The sequence below is a fragment of the Leucopleurus acutus genome, assembly GCF_964270905.1.
Source record: "Leucopleurus acutus genome assembly, chromosome: 11".
Taxonomy (NCBI): domain Eukaryota; kingdom Metazoa; phylum Chordata; class Mammalia; order Artiodactyla; family Delphinidae; genus Leucopleurus; species Leucopleurus acutus.
Window position 1 is genome coordinate 7,875,431 of NC_139152.1, and position 17,401 is coordinate 7,892,831.

The 17,401-nt window shown below is 43.9% G+C and overlaps 1 protein-coding gene across 1 annotated transcript; it reads right to left on the reverse strand.

The window, feature by feature from the left end:
- Positions 1 to 13,259: 13,259 nt before the first annotated feature.
- DPPA3 (developmental pluripotency associated 3) lies at positions 13,260 to 17,103 on the reverse strand (the record flags this gene model as incomplete). Its single annotated transcript, XM_082849945.1, has 4 exons — positions 13,260 to 13,397; positions 14,295 to 14,333; positions 14,716 to 14,951; positions 17,022 to 17,103. 4 exons carry the CDS (start codon positions 17,101 to 17,103, stop codon positions 13,260 to 13,262), a joined length of 495 nt encoding a protein of 164 aa, XP_082706071.1.
- Between the last annotated feature and the right edge of the window lie 298 nt (positions 17,104 to 17,401).

Here is a 17,401-nt window from a genome sequence, read left to right on the forward strand (position 1 = left end):
GGGGACAGGGGTTCGAGCCCTGGTCCGGGAAGACCCCACATGCTGCAGAGCAACGAAGCCCATGAGCCACAACTACTGAGCCTGCGCTCTAGAGCCCGTGAGCCACAACTACTGGAGCCCATGCTCTGCAACCTACAACAAAGAATAGCCCCCACTCGCCACAACTAGAGAAAGCCCGCACGCAGCAACAAAGACCCAATGCAGCCTAAATAAATAAATAAATTTATCCAAAAAAATCTTTTTTGAAAGTTAAATTTCTTCCTCCATTTGCCCTGGTCTTACTTGCCCCATGCTAGCCCGTGTCCTTCCTCTACCCTCTAGATAACCAGTAGCAGCAACCCCTCCCCCAATAACTACCAAAAATGTCTCCAGACGTTGCTGAATATGCCCTGGGGGAAAATTGCCCCTAGTTGAGAACCACTGCTCTAATGGTATTAAATGTTGCTTTCTTGGTTCACACCACAACTGAATCTCTGTCTGGAATTCTGATTCCCTCAACCATCCCCTCTACTCCCTTTCATCCAGATCAGCCAGGTTTTTAGCACCATAAATTGCTTCTCTATTTGGTCCCAGGAGTAGAAAAAGTGAGTGTATTTCTCAGCTGGTGGAGGTTGAATAATGGACAAAGCCTTTTAATTTCTGAGAAAGAGGATTGTTGGCAGAGCCTCCTAATTGCAGGAACGGATGAGATGAGAGCTTTGGTGGTGTTAGCAGGTCCCCACGCTAGATAAGAGAGTGCCTGTCTGCACACCCCATCTCCTGACTTCCAAACATGTACTTTAGGAGTTGGCCCAGAGAATGGCCCAGAGAATGAGTCTATACAGCATAATTTTTCACAGTCAGATCTGGTTTCGGTTTCTCCACTCTCTCATGTGACTTAGTCAAACCTGTAGGTTTTCTAAGACTTCATTTCTACCTCTGTGTAACAAGCAACATAATATTTACTGCACAAAGTGTTACATATGAAAAAGCCATTTAATTTTTTTAAAAACCTTTTCTAGACTCCACTCCACTAGAATGTGTTCATTATCAAATGACTCTTATACTTAAAAAAAAATAAATAAATAAAGCTATGGATGTTTTGTTTCCTGACAGTTAGTACCAGAGAATCATGATTACCCCCCATGGCCATCACTTTGTACTTTGCTTTGTCAGTAGTGTGTGTGTGTTGGGTAAGGGTGTTCCTATAATCAGATCACATATTTTGTTAATAATGAGTGAAGTGACAAGATGGTTCATAAAACGAAACCTGAATGACACCTTTAGTTACCCATGTCTTGCATTCTTACCCAATTCAAACACAGGTATTTTGATCAGAGGATGATTTTCCTTGTCTTAAAGCAGATATTTTCATTCTCTTCTGCACAGATTAGCCCTCATCCCAAGGATGGTTTACAGCACTGGTGGAAGTAGTGGTGGAAACATTTCTCCTTAATTAAAAATCATATTTAAAAAAATATTTATTTATTTTTGGCTGCATAGGGTCTTCGCTTCTGTGTATGGGCTTTCTCTAGTTGCGGCGAGCGGGGGTTACTCTTTGTTGAGGTGCACAGCCTTCTCGTTGCAGTGGCTTCTCTTGTTGCAGAGCATGGGCTCTAGGCACGCAGGCTTCAGTAGTTGTGGCACGCGGCCTCAGTAGTAGTGGCTCGCGGGCTCTAGAGCGCAGGCTCAGCAGTTGTGGCACACGGGCTTAGTTGCTCTCTGGCATGTGGGATCTTCCCGGACCAGGGATCGAACCCATGTCACCTGCATTGGCAGGCGGATTCTTAACCACTGCGCCACCAGGAAGTCCTAAAAATCATATTTTCACTAGGTTGTTTGAGCCTCTTGGCTAACTCATTTCCTGCCTGTGGACAGGCTCCCTGGTAAACATCTTTGTGTTTCTCTTGGATAGGAGTAAAAGATGATCTCTAGTCACAGATGTCTCAGGCATGAAGAAGGCTTCACTTTTAAGTTCTCTTGGGGTGCAAATCCTGAAACCTAAATAAAATCCCTGCTTCTCCACAGTACGCACAACTGAGCCAAGCTTTCGTGTGCCTGGGATCTGGACATACCAGGATTTACAATTCCTACCAGGTTTGATGCCTTAGAGTCAGGATTGCCAGTTTCGATCAGGAAGGACCCCTTGCCTTCCTCTTTTAAATCGATCATAGAAGAATCTCTGAGATGCATTTAGCGTTTTACCTCTAGCAAGTTGTACATGTCCCAATGGCTCCATCTGCTGCCAGGAAGAGGAACAGCACTTCTTCCTTCACATTTTAGACAGAGGGGCGGGGCAAAGTCAGTGATGATTAAGAGCTACCTGCCTCCTTCTGCTGCTGTTTAATCAGAATCCTCCTGGATTGAGGACTGAATGAGTAGCATTTGTGGCTCAGTGTTTGTTTGTTTATACTTTGAGTCTGCAGCTGCTGTTATATCAATGGTACTCCAACCTATTTTCTTTTTCCCTCATGACAAGGTTTTACTTAGAGTCAATTAGAAATACATATGTAGGAATTCCTTGGTGGTCCAGTGGTTAGGAATCTGCACTTCCACTGCAGGGGGCACGGGTTCCATCCCTGGTCGGGGAACTAAGATTCCGCATGCCGCGGGGTGTGCCCCCCCTCCAGACACAGAAAAATACCATATGTAGGCTAATGGGCCAGGATGGCAGCAGCCCGCAGCAGTGTTTGCACGGTTGACTGTTCCTAAGTGTGTCTGCCACCAGTGTCTATGTCCCCAGGTTGAGCCGAAGTCAGCCACCACCACCCTCCCCACCAGGAGACTCTCTGAGACCAGCAGCTATGGAGGCTGAGAAATTCAAGATCAAGATGCCAGCAGATTCAGTGTCTCATGAGAGTCTGCTTCCTGGTTCATAGACAGCTATCCTCTCACTGCATCCTCACATAGCAGAAGGGGCAAGGGAGCTCGCTGGGGTCTCTTTTATAAGTGCACTAATCTCATTGATGAGGCTCCATCCTCATGACCTAATCACCTCCCAAAGGCCCCCCCTCCAAATACCATCACATGGGGAATTAGATTTCAACCTATGAACTTGGGGAGAACTCATTCAGTCTATGGCAATCAGTGATGGTGTTTTGTTCATTTGTGGGTCCCCATTACAATGCACAGTGCCTGACATATAATAGATCCTCGGTTCATATTCACTGAATTTATTGAATGAATGCATTAATGAATGAATTTGTTATTAAAGGAATAAAGGAATAAATTGTTCTGAAAATATACATATATAACTCTTCAGATATTTTGCTTCAGACACTATTGGTATGTTGTGATTTCCTAGGAATTTTTTCATTTTTATATGGGCTTTCAATTCTTTTTTTCCAGCTTTTTTTGAGGTATAATTGACGTATAATATTGTGTAAGTTTAAAGTGTGATGAGTCAATACATGTACATATTGCAAAATGTTTACCACAATAAGGTTAGTTACATCTTTCACCTCACATAATGACCGGTTTTTTGGTTTTTTTTTTTCAGAGAACTTATTTATTTATTTTTAACTTTTTGGCCTCGCCACATGGCTTGTGAGATCTTAGTTTCCCTGGGCCCTTGGCAGTGAGACCGCAGAGTCCTAGCCACTGAACCACCAGGAATTCCCTTGTTGTTGTTATGGTGAGAACATTAAGCTCTATCCTTGTAGCAGCCTTTAGGTATACAATAGAGTATTGTTAACTATAGTCACCACGCTGCACATTAGATCCCCAGGACTTAACTTATAACTTATAGTTTGTACCCTTGACCAACATCTCCTCATATTCCCCACACCCCCAGCCCCTGGCAACACTGTTCTACTCTGTTTCTTCCCCCCCCCCAATTTATTTGTTTATTTTTGGCTGTGTTGGGTCTTCATTGCTGCGTGCTGGCTTTCTCTAGTTGCCACGAGCAGGGGCTACTCTTCATTGTGATTCACGGGCTTTTCATTGCAGTGGCCTCTCTTATTGTGGAGCACAGGCTCTAGGCACGTGGGCTTCAGTAGTTGTGGTATGCGGGCTCAGTAGTTGTGGCACATGGGCTTAGTTGCTCTGCGGCATGTGGGATCTTCCCGGACCAGGGCTCGAACCTGTGTCCCCTGCATTGGCAGGCGGATTCTTAACCACTGTGCCACCAGGGAAGCCCTGCATTCCCTTTTAAGTAAATGTATTTTATTTCCTTGTAGAAAGCTTGAAAAATATAAAAAGAATGAAGAAAATAGATAAATAAATAAATAAGCAAACAAACAAATATCCAACCACACGAAATGAGTTACCATGAAGGTTTTCTTTCCCTCCAGCCTTTTAAAATGTTCTCTCCTACGCTGGAGACCATAGGTAATGGGAAATCAGGGTTGGTTTGGGGAAAGGAGAACTGAGAAATGGATGCCGCGTCCAAGGAAGGAGCCAGTGGGCAAATCACCCACTCCTCGCAGAAGGGAGGTAGTGACAAAAAATAACAATACAGGACTCTTTTAGAGACCTTGTAATTGAAATGAGCCCATGTTAAATCCTTTAACGAGAATTCTTTGGAGGGCAAGTCTGGTGACTGCAGCCGAGGTAATTGCAGCTCCAACAGCATATATTAAAGTTGCTGCAGTTGGATCTTGGGAGTGGTGGGGTGGGGAGTAGGGCAGTGAGGCAGAGGGGCCACCTGTCCCACCCCTTGCCTCTCCATCCTGCCTCCATACTCTTAGCTGAATGTCCCAAAGCATTTACTTTGGAGAAAATAAAAAAGACTGTTCAAAGCAGGCCTGAGCCACCTGGGTACGACCTCTGGGAATAATGCAATAGGACCAGGGATCTATTTTGTTGGTTTTGGGAACTGAGGCCATGATTAAGTGGCATCCCTCTAAATGTCCCTAGGGGGGCATCTGTCTTGCATCTCCAGAGGTGAAATTCTTGGACTGGAACAAGCAAAAAAAAATTTCTTATAAAAAAGAAAACAATGCCTTCCCTGGTGGCACAGTGGTTAAGGATCCACCTGCCAGTGTAAGGGACATGGGTTCAAGCCCTGGTCTGGGAAGATCCCACATGCCACAGAGCAAATAAGCCCATGCACCACAACTACTGAGCCTGCGCTCTAGAGTCTGCAAGCCACAACTACTGAAGCCCATGTGCCTAGAGCCCATGCTGTGCAACAAGAGAAGCCACCGCAATGAGAAGCCCATGCACCGCAACAAAGAGTAGCCCCTGCTTGCAACAACTACAGAAAGCCCACGCGTAGCAACAAAGATCCGACGCAGCCATAAACAAACAAACAAATAAATAAATGTATTAAAAAAAGGAAAAAAAAAACCATTTCCTCTCAATATATGTAAACGATGCTTGCGTGACCACATGCCCTTTAGAGACATTGTGGGAACTTTAGAGAAATTGCAGAGACTCTGCCAGGTGCACCCAAAGCATCAGCTTTGTACCAGCAGTTCCCAAACTTCAGGGGGCATCAGAGTCACCTGGAAGGCTTGTTAAAATACAGATTGCTGGACTCCACCCTCCCTCCACCACCCTCCCCAGAGTTCCTCCCCTGTGTTCCCTAGAGGTTATAATTCTATGGCTTTCAAGCCACAGACAAGCTCTCCATGGCGCCTTATTGGGAGCTGAAGTCAGCTTGCCTAAGTAGAACCTTCTGAATAAAGCATGACTCACTCTCCCTAAACAATCAGCCTATTCGTTTATATAACTCCTATCAGGCATGTAAAGTGGTCTGGAAGAGCATGTGCATTACCAGAGGGCATGTTATTAGGCTCTTCCCATATTACACTGTCTTCTCTAATAAAAGAAAGACAAAGGAAGGAAAACATACTCAAAAACCTCTATGTCTGCTCACTCACCTGACACACTTTAGTAAGTGTACTAGATAGGTATTGAGCAGATTAGTTCCCTGAACCAATGTGTTTCAGAGAAAATTCAGAAAATTGGGTATTAGCATTTTGGCAAGATTTTCCTTTGATGCTAAAGAGGTCCAGAGACACCCCTTCTTTGTATTTTTCATCAGTGCTTAAAAAGATTTTGCATTCCGTTCTTTCCATTCCATCTGCCTAGCAAACCTCACACCCTGGACGAATGACTGACTGCTAGAATCCAAAGTATATCCCCCCCCACCCCCCCCCTTTAGCACAAGTTTGTGTGCCCAACACCCAGTGAGACCAAACAAGCCAAAACATTGGAGTTTGACGCAGAGAAAGGTTTATTGCAGGGCTGTGCAAGGAGACAGGTGGCTTACGCTCTAAAAACCCCCCAAGCTCTCTGAAGGGTTTCCGCAAACCGTTTTTTTTTCACCATTTTCTTTTTTTTTTTTTTTTATTGGGATATAGTTGTTTTACAATGTTGTGTTAGTCTCTACTGTACAGCAAAGTGGAGTTCCCTGTGCTATACAGCAGGTTCTTATTAGTTATCTATTTTATATATATTAGTGTATACATGTCAATCCCGATCTCCCAATTCATCCCACCCCACCCCAAGCCCCTGCTTTTCCCCCTTGGTGTCCATACGTTTGTCCTCTGTATCCATGTCTCTTTTTCTGCATTGCAAATAGGTGCAAAAACAAATATCATATATTAACGCATATATGTGGAATCTAGGAAAATTGGTACAGATGAATCGGCAAGCATTTTTAAAAGCCAGGTGAGGGAGTGCCCTGGCGGTCCAGTGGTTAGGACTTTCACTGCTGAGGGCCTGGGTTCAATCTCTGGTCAGGGAACTAAGATCCTGCAAGCCTCGAGGCGAGGCCAAAAAAAAAAAAAAAAAGCCAGGTGAGGGAGGGGGGTTGCAGGGTTTGTGATGAGCTCATGTACAGTTCTCTGATTGGCTGATGGTGAGGTAACAGGGCGGTGTCACAGGGGTTCACATGATCAGTCCTTAGGCTCCAGGAACCCTGGGGGGATGTGCTCAGATCATCCAGTAGTTAACATCTTCCATTTGGTGGGGGATTTTCACATCTATAAAACAACTCAGAAAATGTGCATCAGATACTGTTATCTAGGTACTTCAGAGAGGAGCTAAAGCAGAGGATATGGGGGGAAGACCTGTCCCCAGGAAGACCCCATTGGGTCCTGCTCAGTTATACTACTCTTGTTTAGTTAGAACTGATAGAGGGACTTCCCTGGTGGTCCAGTGGTTAATTAAGACTCTGCGATTCCGGGCTTCCCTGGTGGCGCAGTGGTTGAGAGTCCGCCTATCGATGCAGGGGACACGGGTTCGTGCCCTGGTCCGGGAAGATCCCACATGCCGCGGGGTGGCTGTGCCCGTGAGCCATGGCCGCTGAGCCTGTGCGTCCGGAGCCTGTGCTCCGCAACGGGAGAGGCCACAACAGTGAGAGGCCCGCGTACCGCAAAAAAAAAAAATAATTCAAAACAGGAAAAAATTTCAATATCATAATTTGCTTTGAAACTGAAAGATACCATTGTTCAATATTAACAGCATAATACTTGGTAAAGTTCTTAAGACAATAGGATCCCCAGTAGCAGACATTGAGAACAATGGAACGGAGCAGCAGAAGTTAGCACAAGTACCCAAAGAGGCAATTTGGCAGGAGTTAGATATAGTAATACCACCTATAATTATTTGATTTACATTTACCTTTTACATTCCTGAAGGAAGTGACATTTTCAAAGCACTTTACCAGGATCCTGTTTTCCAGATCCTTCCCTCCTGTCTTTCCTTGGGTGATTTAAGCCATTTCACTATTCTTCGGCACCTGAGTCAGCTAAGGACAGTTTGGGACAGGAAATAAAATGTTGGCTAAAAACTTAAATAGGACTTCGAGGCTAGTTAGAATTTTGCATACCTTGAAATTTGAACATTTCCACCATCCTAGAGTTTTATTGATGATAAGGGAAGTTTCAGCAGACCGAGGATTTGCCTCAACACCAACGTAGGGGATAGAGATTGCTCTTCCCAGAGATGTTCTAGGAGTAATGGAGTCTTCGCCCCAGCAGGTGGCGCATCCTCACCTCGGTTTCTTTCCCTTTGTCCCTCAGCGTGTTCCCACTGGAAGACCCTACACTCTAGTGCAGAATGGTCTCAGAGGTAATCTTTTAATGAGTCCTCCAGATTTTTTTTTTTGAATTATTGTCAAAACAGTGACTCAGCAGGATTCCCTTCTTTCCAGCCCTAACATTTTTTCTCTAGGTCAGCCCAAATGTGGTCCACTGACCAGCAGCATTTAGCATCATGTGGAAGCAGACCCACTGTCAAACCTATTGAATTGGAATCAACATTTTAACAATATCCCCAGGTGATTTGTGTGCAGGTTAAAATTTGAGGGGTAGAGCTTTCAAGGTGGGCATAAGGCTTTACTAAATCTTGCTATGAATGTTTTCAAATCGGAACCCAGAGAAACTCCTAAATCAAAGTCGGATCAGAACTCTGCTATGGCTCCAGGGAGGTCTCTCCAAACGCATTGAACAGGAAGATAAAGCTAGATTTTCCCGAAGTGTCAGATAGTGTTCCGGATTTACAGAAGCCAGATGCAGAACTCTTTTTTTTTTTTTTTTTTTGCGGTACGCGGGCCTCTCACTGTTGTGGCCTCTCCCGCTGCGGAGCACAGGCTCCGGACGCGCAGGCTCAGCGGCCATGGCTCACGGGCCCAGCCGCTCCGCGGCATGTGGGATCTTCCCGGACCGGGGCACGAACCCGTGTCCCCCGCATCGGCAGGCGGACTCTCAACCACTGCGCCATCAGGGAAGCCCCAGAACTCTTGATATTGAAACTGAGCAGGACCCTGTGGGGCTCCTGGGCACAAAAGCCATTCTGTGTCCCCCACTTCTTGTGTGTAAGCAATAGGCTTCATTCAGCCTCCATGACCTTCCCTGCGTTCCAAAGGGCAGGTTCAAACAGTTGCTAATTAGGGAAAGGAGGGGATGCAGAGACAAGGAAGGAAGAGTCAAGGAACAAAGGTACAGCCTTGGGGCAGGGTCCTGATTCCTCCTCAAGGGATATACATAATAATATCTTTGAGCTCTTCTGCAGAACTAAAACTCCCACCGAATGGGAGATGTTAACTGCTTGATGAAGCACACTCTTCATTCCAGGGAGAAGGTCACAGTTTGCCCATCACCACCTGATGCCAGATGATCTCTGGATTGAAAGAATGCAGGCCTTGCACACACACTGATCCTTATCAGCACCCCGCCCCTGGACTATAAGACTCCTCACAGGCTCCCCCTGCTTGGGACACTCAGTTTTGAGGGCATCAGCCCGCTGTGGCCCTCCTTGCCTGGCAAAGCAATAAAACTATTTTTTTCCACTTCCCCCAGAACTCTTGTCTCCAAGATTAAATTTGGTGCTGGGCCTGATTTGGCATCAGTGTGACAGAGTGGCTGGCAGAGTCCTGGTATATTTGTTGTCACCTATCACAGGGTAGTTTCAGATCATCCTATCAGATAACCCAGCTACAGTACTCAAAAACCATATTATGGAAATGCGCCATTGATTGAAAATGAAAGCAGTCAAATCACCTCATCTTCGCTCTGTGACTTGGGAGGGAGTGTCCACTTCTTACCAAGCCACTTCCAGTGCTCGAATTCTGGATTCCATTCTCTTGGGATTTTTGTTTGTTTGCTTTAAGGATTCTGAAGTTATGTCTGTTTTCCCCAAATCAGTGAATAAACCAGAATATAAATATGTGATAATTCCTATTCCTCTGCTCTCGAGATTTTAATTTCTCTGCTACCATAAACTCACGACAAATCCTGAAAGCAATTCTGGAGCGTATATGAGCTTAACAGTGTGTCAATATCCCTGAGTCTCTCCAACCCTTTCCTAATAAAAACATGCTTTCTTTTTTTCCTTATCTCTCCTAAATCTACTCCTCGGTGATTATCTGTTCACATTCTAATCATAGTATTACATGTGTAAAAATAAGAGTACTGGGAGAGTTAGACTTCATTTCTCCAGGGAACATGAAGGAGTAAAATATTCTGGACTTGGGACTTCCCTGGCAGTCCAGTGGTTACGTTACTCCTTGCTGCCACTGCAGGGGACGTGGGTTCAATTCCTGGTCGGGGTACTAAGATCCCACATGCCACATGGTGCGGCCAAAAAAAAAAAAAGATACTGTATATTATGTGGGGCTGTCAGACCCACAGGGGAAAAGACATTGGCAATAGGTTGACCAGACACCATACAGCGGAAGTGCCACGTGAGTATAGAATTAGACTAAGGAACCCTGGGTCCTGGATCCTGCAGGATGTTCCAGTTACCAGCTATTAAACCAAAAACACCCCACAGCGCTTAAAAAAATTTTTTTGATGCCAGAGTCTGTGCTTTTAAGCACATTTATATCTCAGAACAAAACAAGGAATCACATCAATTAAGACCATAATCAACCAATAAAACAATATTTTTCATAAAACAAAAATGCTAAATTCTGATGGTCTTATAACTATTACTTATGTGGTTACTTAAAAACCTTAAATCATTTTCATATGCATTACCACCTTTGACTTACATATAACTGTAAACTATATGGGGAAATTGATCCCCATTTTTGTTTTTTTAGGTGCACTGCACGGGATCTAGTTCCCCGACCAGCACCCCTTGCATCGGAAACACAGAGTCTTAACCACTGGACCTCCAGGGAAGTCCCTTTTTTTTTTTAGATAGGAAAACTGAGAACCAGGGAGATTAAATTCCTTGCCCGAAACAACAGGGAGTAAGCAGCAGATCCACAGGCTTTGTTTGTTTTTAAATTTTTTGGCTGTGCCACAGCATGTGGGATATTAGGTCCCTGACCAGGGATCGAACCAGCACCCCCTGCATTCGGTGAAGTGGGGACGGGATAATTTGGGTCCATGTGACTTTGACTTTTACACTGTCCAACCCTAACCCCTTGACAGCCTCTAACCCTTCCCAAAACACCGGAAAAACTCCCTCATCATTTTTCTCCCTCACAGATTTTGGCACTCAGGTGAACCCAGTAATGTGGGTGTGTTTCACTAGGTTTTTGTCCTGCACCAGGAAACTGGGGCTGGAACGATACTTTTTGTCATGTTCCTCACAAATCAATTTGCAAGGTGATGAAGATCTACTTCTGAATGGAAGTCTCCACAGAAATGAGTTTGCATTGGCAGCCACCATTATGGAGAGAGCTAACTTGCTCTTTGCATTATGGGTAAATCTTGCATAAGAGATGCCAGCAGAATGTTCTCAGGAGGCTGTCACCTATTCCACTGATGACAGAATCAGTTCACACACTCATTCATTGTTTCATTCATAAAATGGAAGTTTATTTCCATGTGCCAGGAACTGTCCTGGAGAGGTCCTTCTGCAGACAGATGGAAGGGTCATAGGCCTCCAACGCTTAATTTCTATGAAGGAGTTAGGTACTTGTTATGGGCGGACTTGTGTCCCCCAAAACTCATTTGTTGAAGCCCTGACCCCCAGTACCTCACAATGTAACTGTATTGGGAATAGGGCCTTTAAAGAGGTGACTAAGTTAAAATGAGGCCTTCAGGGCTTCCCTGGTGGTGCAGTGGTTAAGAATCTCCCTGCCAATGCAGGGGACACGGGTTCGAGCCCTGGTCCAGGAAGACCCCACATGCCGCAGAGCAACTAAGCCCGTGCACCACAACTACTGAGCCTGCGCTCTAGAGCCCGTGAGCCACAACTACTGAGCCCTCACGCCACAATTACTGAGTCCTCTCGCCACAATTACTGAGTCCTCTTGCCACAATTACTGAGCCCTCTCGCCTAGAGCCCGTGCTCCGCAACAAGAAGCCATTGCAACGAGAAGCCCACGCACCACAATGAAGAGTAGCCCCTGCTCACAACTAGAGAAGGCCCGCGTGCAGCAATGAAGACAACACAGCCAAAAAATAATTTTTAAAAAGTTAAAAAAAAAAGTGAAGGTATTAAAAGTAACATGTCTCATTTGTTTGAGGATTAGGGTTAATACATATAAAACAAACTTAGAACGTTGCATAGGATTTAAAGTATGAAAACTTTAAAAGGACACTAAAGTAGAATGTATTTTGTTCACCCATGTTTTCACATTATTAGATCTCACAAGCTTAACACGATTGCAACAAATAAGTTTTTTCACTAGTCAATGATTTTCAAATGCATACAGTACTCAAGAGGGCCTTGCCTCTAGGAACATCTTGCAAGTTTAACAAAACCTCAAGACCACCCACGTTCACCCATGCTGTAGACCATGATGATTTGAGTAGTTCTAAGTAGGACAACCTCTGAAGACCTACTTTGGTGGATATTAATATTTAATATTCCTTTTTAACATCACTGTTGAACTTCTTTGCCATTTGTTTGCACAGTCCTCCAGGTTTGGGCTCTTTCTGCTTCTACATCATTCTGAATACCACCAGGTCTCTAGTTGCTTTGCAATTGGATTCTCTTTTTTTTTGGCCACACCATGCAGCTTGTGGGATCTTAGTTCCCCAATCAGAGATCGAACCCAGGCCTTGGGCAGTGAAAGCGCAGGAGTCCTAACCGCTGGACCGCCAGGGAAGTCCCATGTACCCAATTCTTTAATATCCTTCTAAAGTGAACAAAAGATAGTTGGAGGGCAGAAGATGAGTTTTATGTATCTCTTATCCCACAAATAAATCCAGGTCTGTGTACACTTAGGTTATGAAAGAAAATAACTGAACTAAAACACCATTGGGGCTGCATCTTCCCTTAGTATTATATACCACTATCATTCTTTCAATTCCCTCCAACCAAGACCAACTGATAACTTCTTCCAGGAGGTTAATATGTGCAAATATCTGTGCCCTTGTTTTCTAACCTTACCCAAATGTATAAACTTCCTTCCCAACAGGACAATATCACAAAATATTAGAATGCCAGATACTTACACCCTGGGAATGTGATGGGGAAAAGTATTACTCATTTAATGCATAGCCAGCAAAAACAAGTCTAAAATAAGAACTTTTTAAAAGGTACTCAAATAAGTCTCAAATTTTAATAAGATCCTCTATAAACACATTTATTTGCTACTGAAAATTGAAACAGCACATCAAAAATTTTTATTGCAATTCAACGTGCTGTTCTAACGATGCTGTGGCCAAGCCACCCAATGTTATATTCTTCACTTTCCTTCCACACAAGTTAATTTGTTTCACAAAGTGGAACTAAAATATATTCAAGTCATTCAAATGCAAGCTACATAGATTCCTTATAAGTTTCTGTATTAAGGTAGAAAAGAGATGCAAGAAAAAAAGACAACACAGAACTTATAGATTATCAAAATATTGGTACACAATCTTTCCCAAGCTTCATAATGATCCTAAAATTACCAGGACGAAAAAATAGTACAAGAATAAGGTTTATGGTTCCTTCGACTCCGTGTCATAATTACTGTAATACTTATTGTTGTAATGATTCTCGTAATTATCCTCAGAAGGATCTCTATGAAACCGGCAAAAACGACAGCTACATCTAAATCTTTGCCCTCTTGATTGAGTCTGGAAAAAAGAATGAATTGGATTAATTGGTTAATAATTTAAAATAATAAAGTACTTGTACACCAAAGAGACGTTAACAACCCTCAAATCTAATGTTGGTTATTAGAAGAGACTTTGGAATATGGAACACTAAAAAAAAAGGTCAAAACCAAAAAACTTTGGGAAAAATGGATCGACATGTATGGCTGCCAAAGAATACCAGATTGCCATTTTGTAATGCTAACAGCTACTGATTGTCAGTCAATAATATATTCCTGTACAACTATAAATGGAGTATGACCTTTAAAAACGGAATCACTCTGTCATACACCTGTAATTTATAATACTATATATATATCAACTATACTTCAATTTAAAAGGAAAATTACACACACACACACACACACACACACACACACATGCATATATATCAATATATACCTAGTGTCAGTTCTCTGAATGCCTTAAACGTGAGACACTCAACCAGCTGCTGGACACTCTGTGCTCAGGTGTTTGCCCTCTTACTACATGGTATTGAATATCATGTTTGTGACAGCAGGTGAAAAAGTACCAGCACAACATCAAGAGTGAACCTTCATGGAAACTACAGACTTTAGGTGATAATAATGTGTCAATGCAGGTTCATCACTGTAACACCACGTAACTGGAAGATGTTGACAGCAGAGTAGGCTACGAATGGGTGGGTTCAGGAAGTATATGTCCTTTCTGCTTAATTTTGCTGGAGACCTAAAACTGCTTGAAAAATATGACTTTATATATTTTTTTAAAAAAGCACAAGTATGAACTGATTGCTCCAGAGTTTCTGAGGATTGAGAAAGTCCAAGCCAATTTGCCTTTCCTCCTCCCTCCCCAAACCACACACCCACCCACTTGTATAGTAAGGGAACTTCTAGTTACCTCAACATCATTCTGCCATGGTTCTCTTTCAGAGTCAGACTTCGTGGGAAGAAAAAAATACATATATTACAAACTATCAAGGAAAATTTGGATTACTAATGCTACCCATCTAACATAAGAAGAGTTGGTGAGTCTTAAAACCCTAAGTATTATTCACACCCCGCACTCATGAATACAGTGGATGAGTGACCACTGCTGTTCGTTGCTATTTATATTATTTAATTTTTTGGAGGGGCCGCAGTCCCCCACCGGGGATCGAACCCTTGCCCCCTGCAGTGGAAGCGGGCGCTTGGAGTCTTAACCACTGGACCAGCGGGGAATCCTCCCTGCCACCCCATCACTATTTACATCTTGACTTACGTGAGTGCCCCCCAACCCCTAGAGTGGGGCAGTGCTGCCTACCCAGACCACATAAACTCACCCGAGGAACTCCTTTGCCGTAGCGTTTTTTAATGGATTGAATCAGCCGTTCCATCTTATCTCTCCGATCGGTTAACACAGTCCTCACCCCTCTCCTATAGGGTATGTTTTCACCAAGTAACCGCCCAGTTGGTTGAGGTAGACATTCTGGTAGAATGAAGGGCAATTTGATACTAGGGTTGAGCGTCAATCTACTGAGGTCCTTTATTAACACTTCAGACATAGGTTCAGAGGCAACTGAAAAAAAGGAAAGTTTAAGATCCATTAGTGCGAAGTGCAATATCCAGAAGCCACTTATCTCTTGCTCAAACTAGGTCTGCTCTTAAGCAGCTCAGCAACGGACACTGGAAGTTTCCTCAGGGTGAAGATCCCAGATACCTCGGGCATTAACTAGCATGCCGCATGCCCTGAGAGCAGCCTAAAAATCCACTGTAACGGGAAACACTTCTCACAATAAAAAGTTGTTTTCTTTATGGGACTTCCCCGGTGGTCCAGTGGTTAAGACTCCGGGCTTCCAATGCAGGGGGCGCAGTTAGAGCCCTGGTCAGGGAACTAAAATCCCACATGCCCTGGGGTGTGGCAAAAGGGAAAAAAAAAGTGGTTTCTTCCCGTTATGCGTAGTTCTGAATGGTAGATGTTTTCCCATGGGGTCAAAAGGTACTTAAGTATGATTCCAAGTGGAAAAACATGGAACAGAAACCAGGTATTGACAGTTTTTCCATTTTCATTTGTGTGATTTTTAATATAAATGCAGGGACATAAAGCACTAATGCAAGTCAAAATGTTTCAGTGTAACAAGTTTCAGCAGTTCACCTTTATAAATTATAAACAAACCTGTTTTTTTTCTGGAAAATGAACTACCTCTATGAAATAGACAAAGAAACACCAAATATAACAGCCTCTCCCCAAATCCCCTGTCCTTAGCTAGTATGTCAAAGTGGCTGTTACCCTCACCAGTTCTACCCAGCTTTTTCATGCTGCTAGATCTTTCCACTCAAACGCAGTATTTTGAGAAATCATTCACTCTTGGGGCTTCCCCAGGGTTGGGTGGGGGGGTTCAGTGATGAAAGCGCTGCGCTCCCAGTGCAGGGGACACTAGTTCCATCCCTGTCGGGGAACTAAGATCCCTCCGCTGCACTGCGCAGCCAACAAAACAAAAACAAAAACACCCACCCACTCTTGCCTCTTCCCATCTGAACAATCATGTAAATTTCATAAACATCTCATACAACAAGGCAGTTAGCATTAATGTTCGCTGTACGTGAGAGTATTAGATATTGAGTCAGGATCCATTCAACTTCTAGGGACTTGTGCACATGGAAATAAAGATTCCACTAAGGCAGATTCAAGGAATGGGAGAAACTGGCGGTATTATATACTCTTCATTAATGTTTTTCCCTTTGACCAGGGTTCTTATCCTCAAGATGCAGGGGAGGCAGTTTAGATCTCGGAGGCAGAGGGCAGAATATAATGCCAGCAAGGACTCACCCAACTTCCTAGCTGCCCAGAGGGTGTTGGTTGGCTCCAGGTCGTCTGCGGCCACCCTACACCACCCATTCCCCGCCCGAGGTTAGGGTAATAAGATTTCATGGGAGTCCAAGCCTGGGAGGCCACGCCTGGGATCGTGTGCGGCTCCAAGGAGAGATGATTTGGGAAGAACCCTGGAAGGCAGGGAACCTAATTAGCAGTATTCCTGGAGCACGGTTTCTAAGCTCTCCATCGTAAGTCTTACTACTACTTATTTACATTACAGAGCACACTCACTGGCTTTTACAAACCCTCCCCTTCCTTCAATTTCCTCTGAAAAGCCATTTCCCTCTTTATTAACATTCCCAAAGCGTAAATTCAGCTGGAAAGCCAATCCCAGAAATGTTGGTGAAATTAAGAAAACCTTTGGGTCAAATCGAAGTTTAGGTTGCCTGTATTCTTTTCCCTTTACAATTCCTGATTGGAATCTATTGCTGATGGAAATACTGATCGCACAAGACGCTGTGAGCCACCGTCTAGAACAGATTGCTCTTCCCCAGAAAATGTCCTTAAAAGGTTGACAGACTCCTGAGCATAGTAAGCAAACAATGCAGCTCCACACCCCTCCCACTTTTCTCCACTTTTCCTGCCTTTCTTTTTTCTTTCTCTTTCTCTCTTTCTTTCTCCTCTCTTTCTTTAGAGGAGGGCCCTACACTCCCTGGCTCTCCTCTGCTCTGAAGAGGTTTACTTAACTGCATTTCTCTGTAAAAGACTTAAGTCAGTATAACAGAAAGGAAGGCAGCCTCTTACCTTTCTGAACCCCAGGTAAGTCTGGCTTACCTGGAATTGCCTGGGAATTTTCATCGATGGACATTTGAGGAGACTCCAGGGTCCAGGTTGGGTTAACCTCAGATGAATCCATTGGGAGTCTTGTCACAGCTTGAAGCTTCTCCTAGACCTTTGGGTTCCAGTGGAAGGTGATGCCTTAGACTCAAATTGCTACAAAGTAGCCTGGGAGAACTATAGGGCTAAGAAAGAGGGAGAAAAATCCAAGCTAACACCGTGGTGAGAGAAGAATCCAACGTAAAAGTCTAGGTCGTGTTTCCTCTTAAAAACTACAGATAAGCCAATCAGCCAGCCTGTTTTAATGTAAATGACTAACGAGTAAAAGGATAAGGCAAGTTGGTGGGCGTCGTCCAATTAGTGGACTAATAGGATAA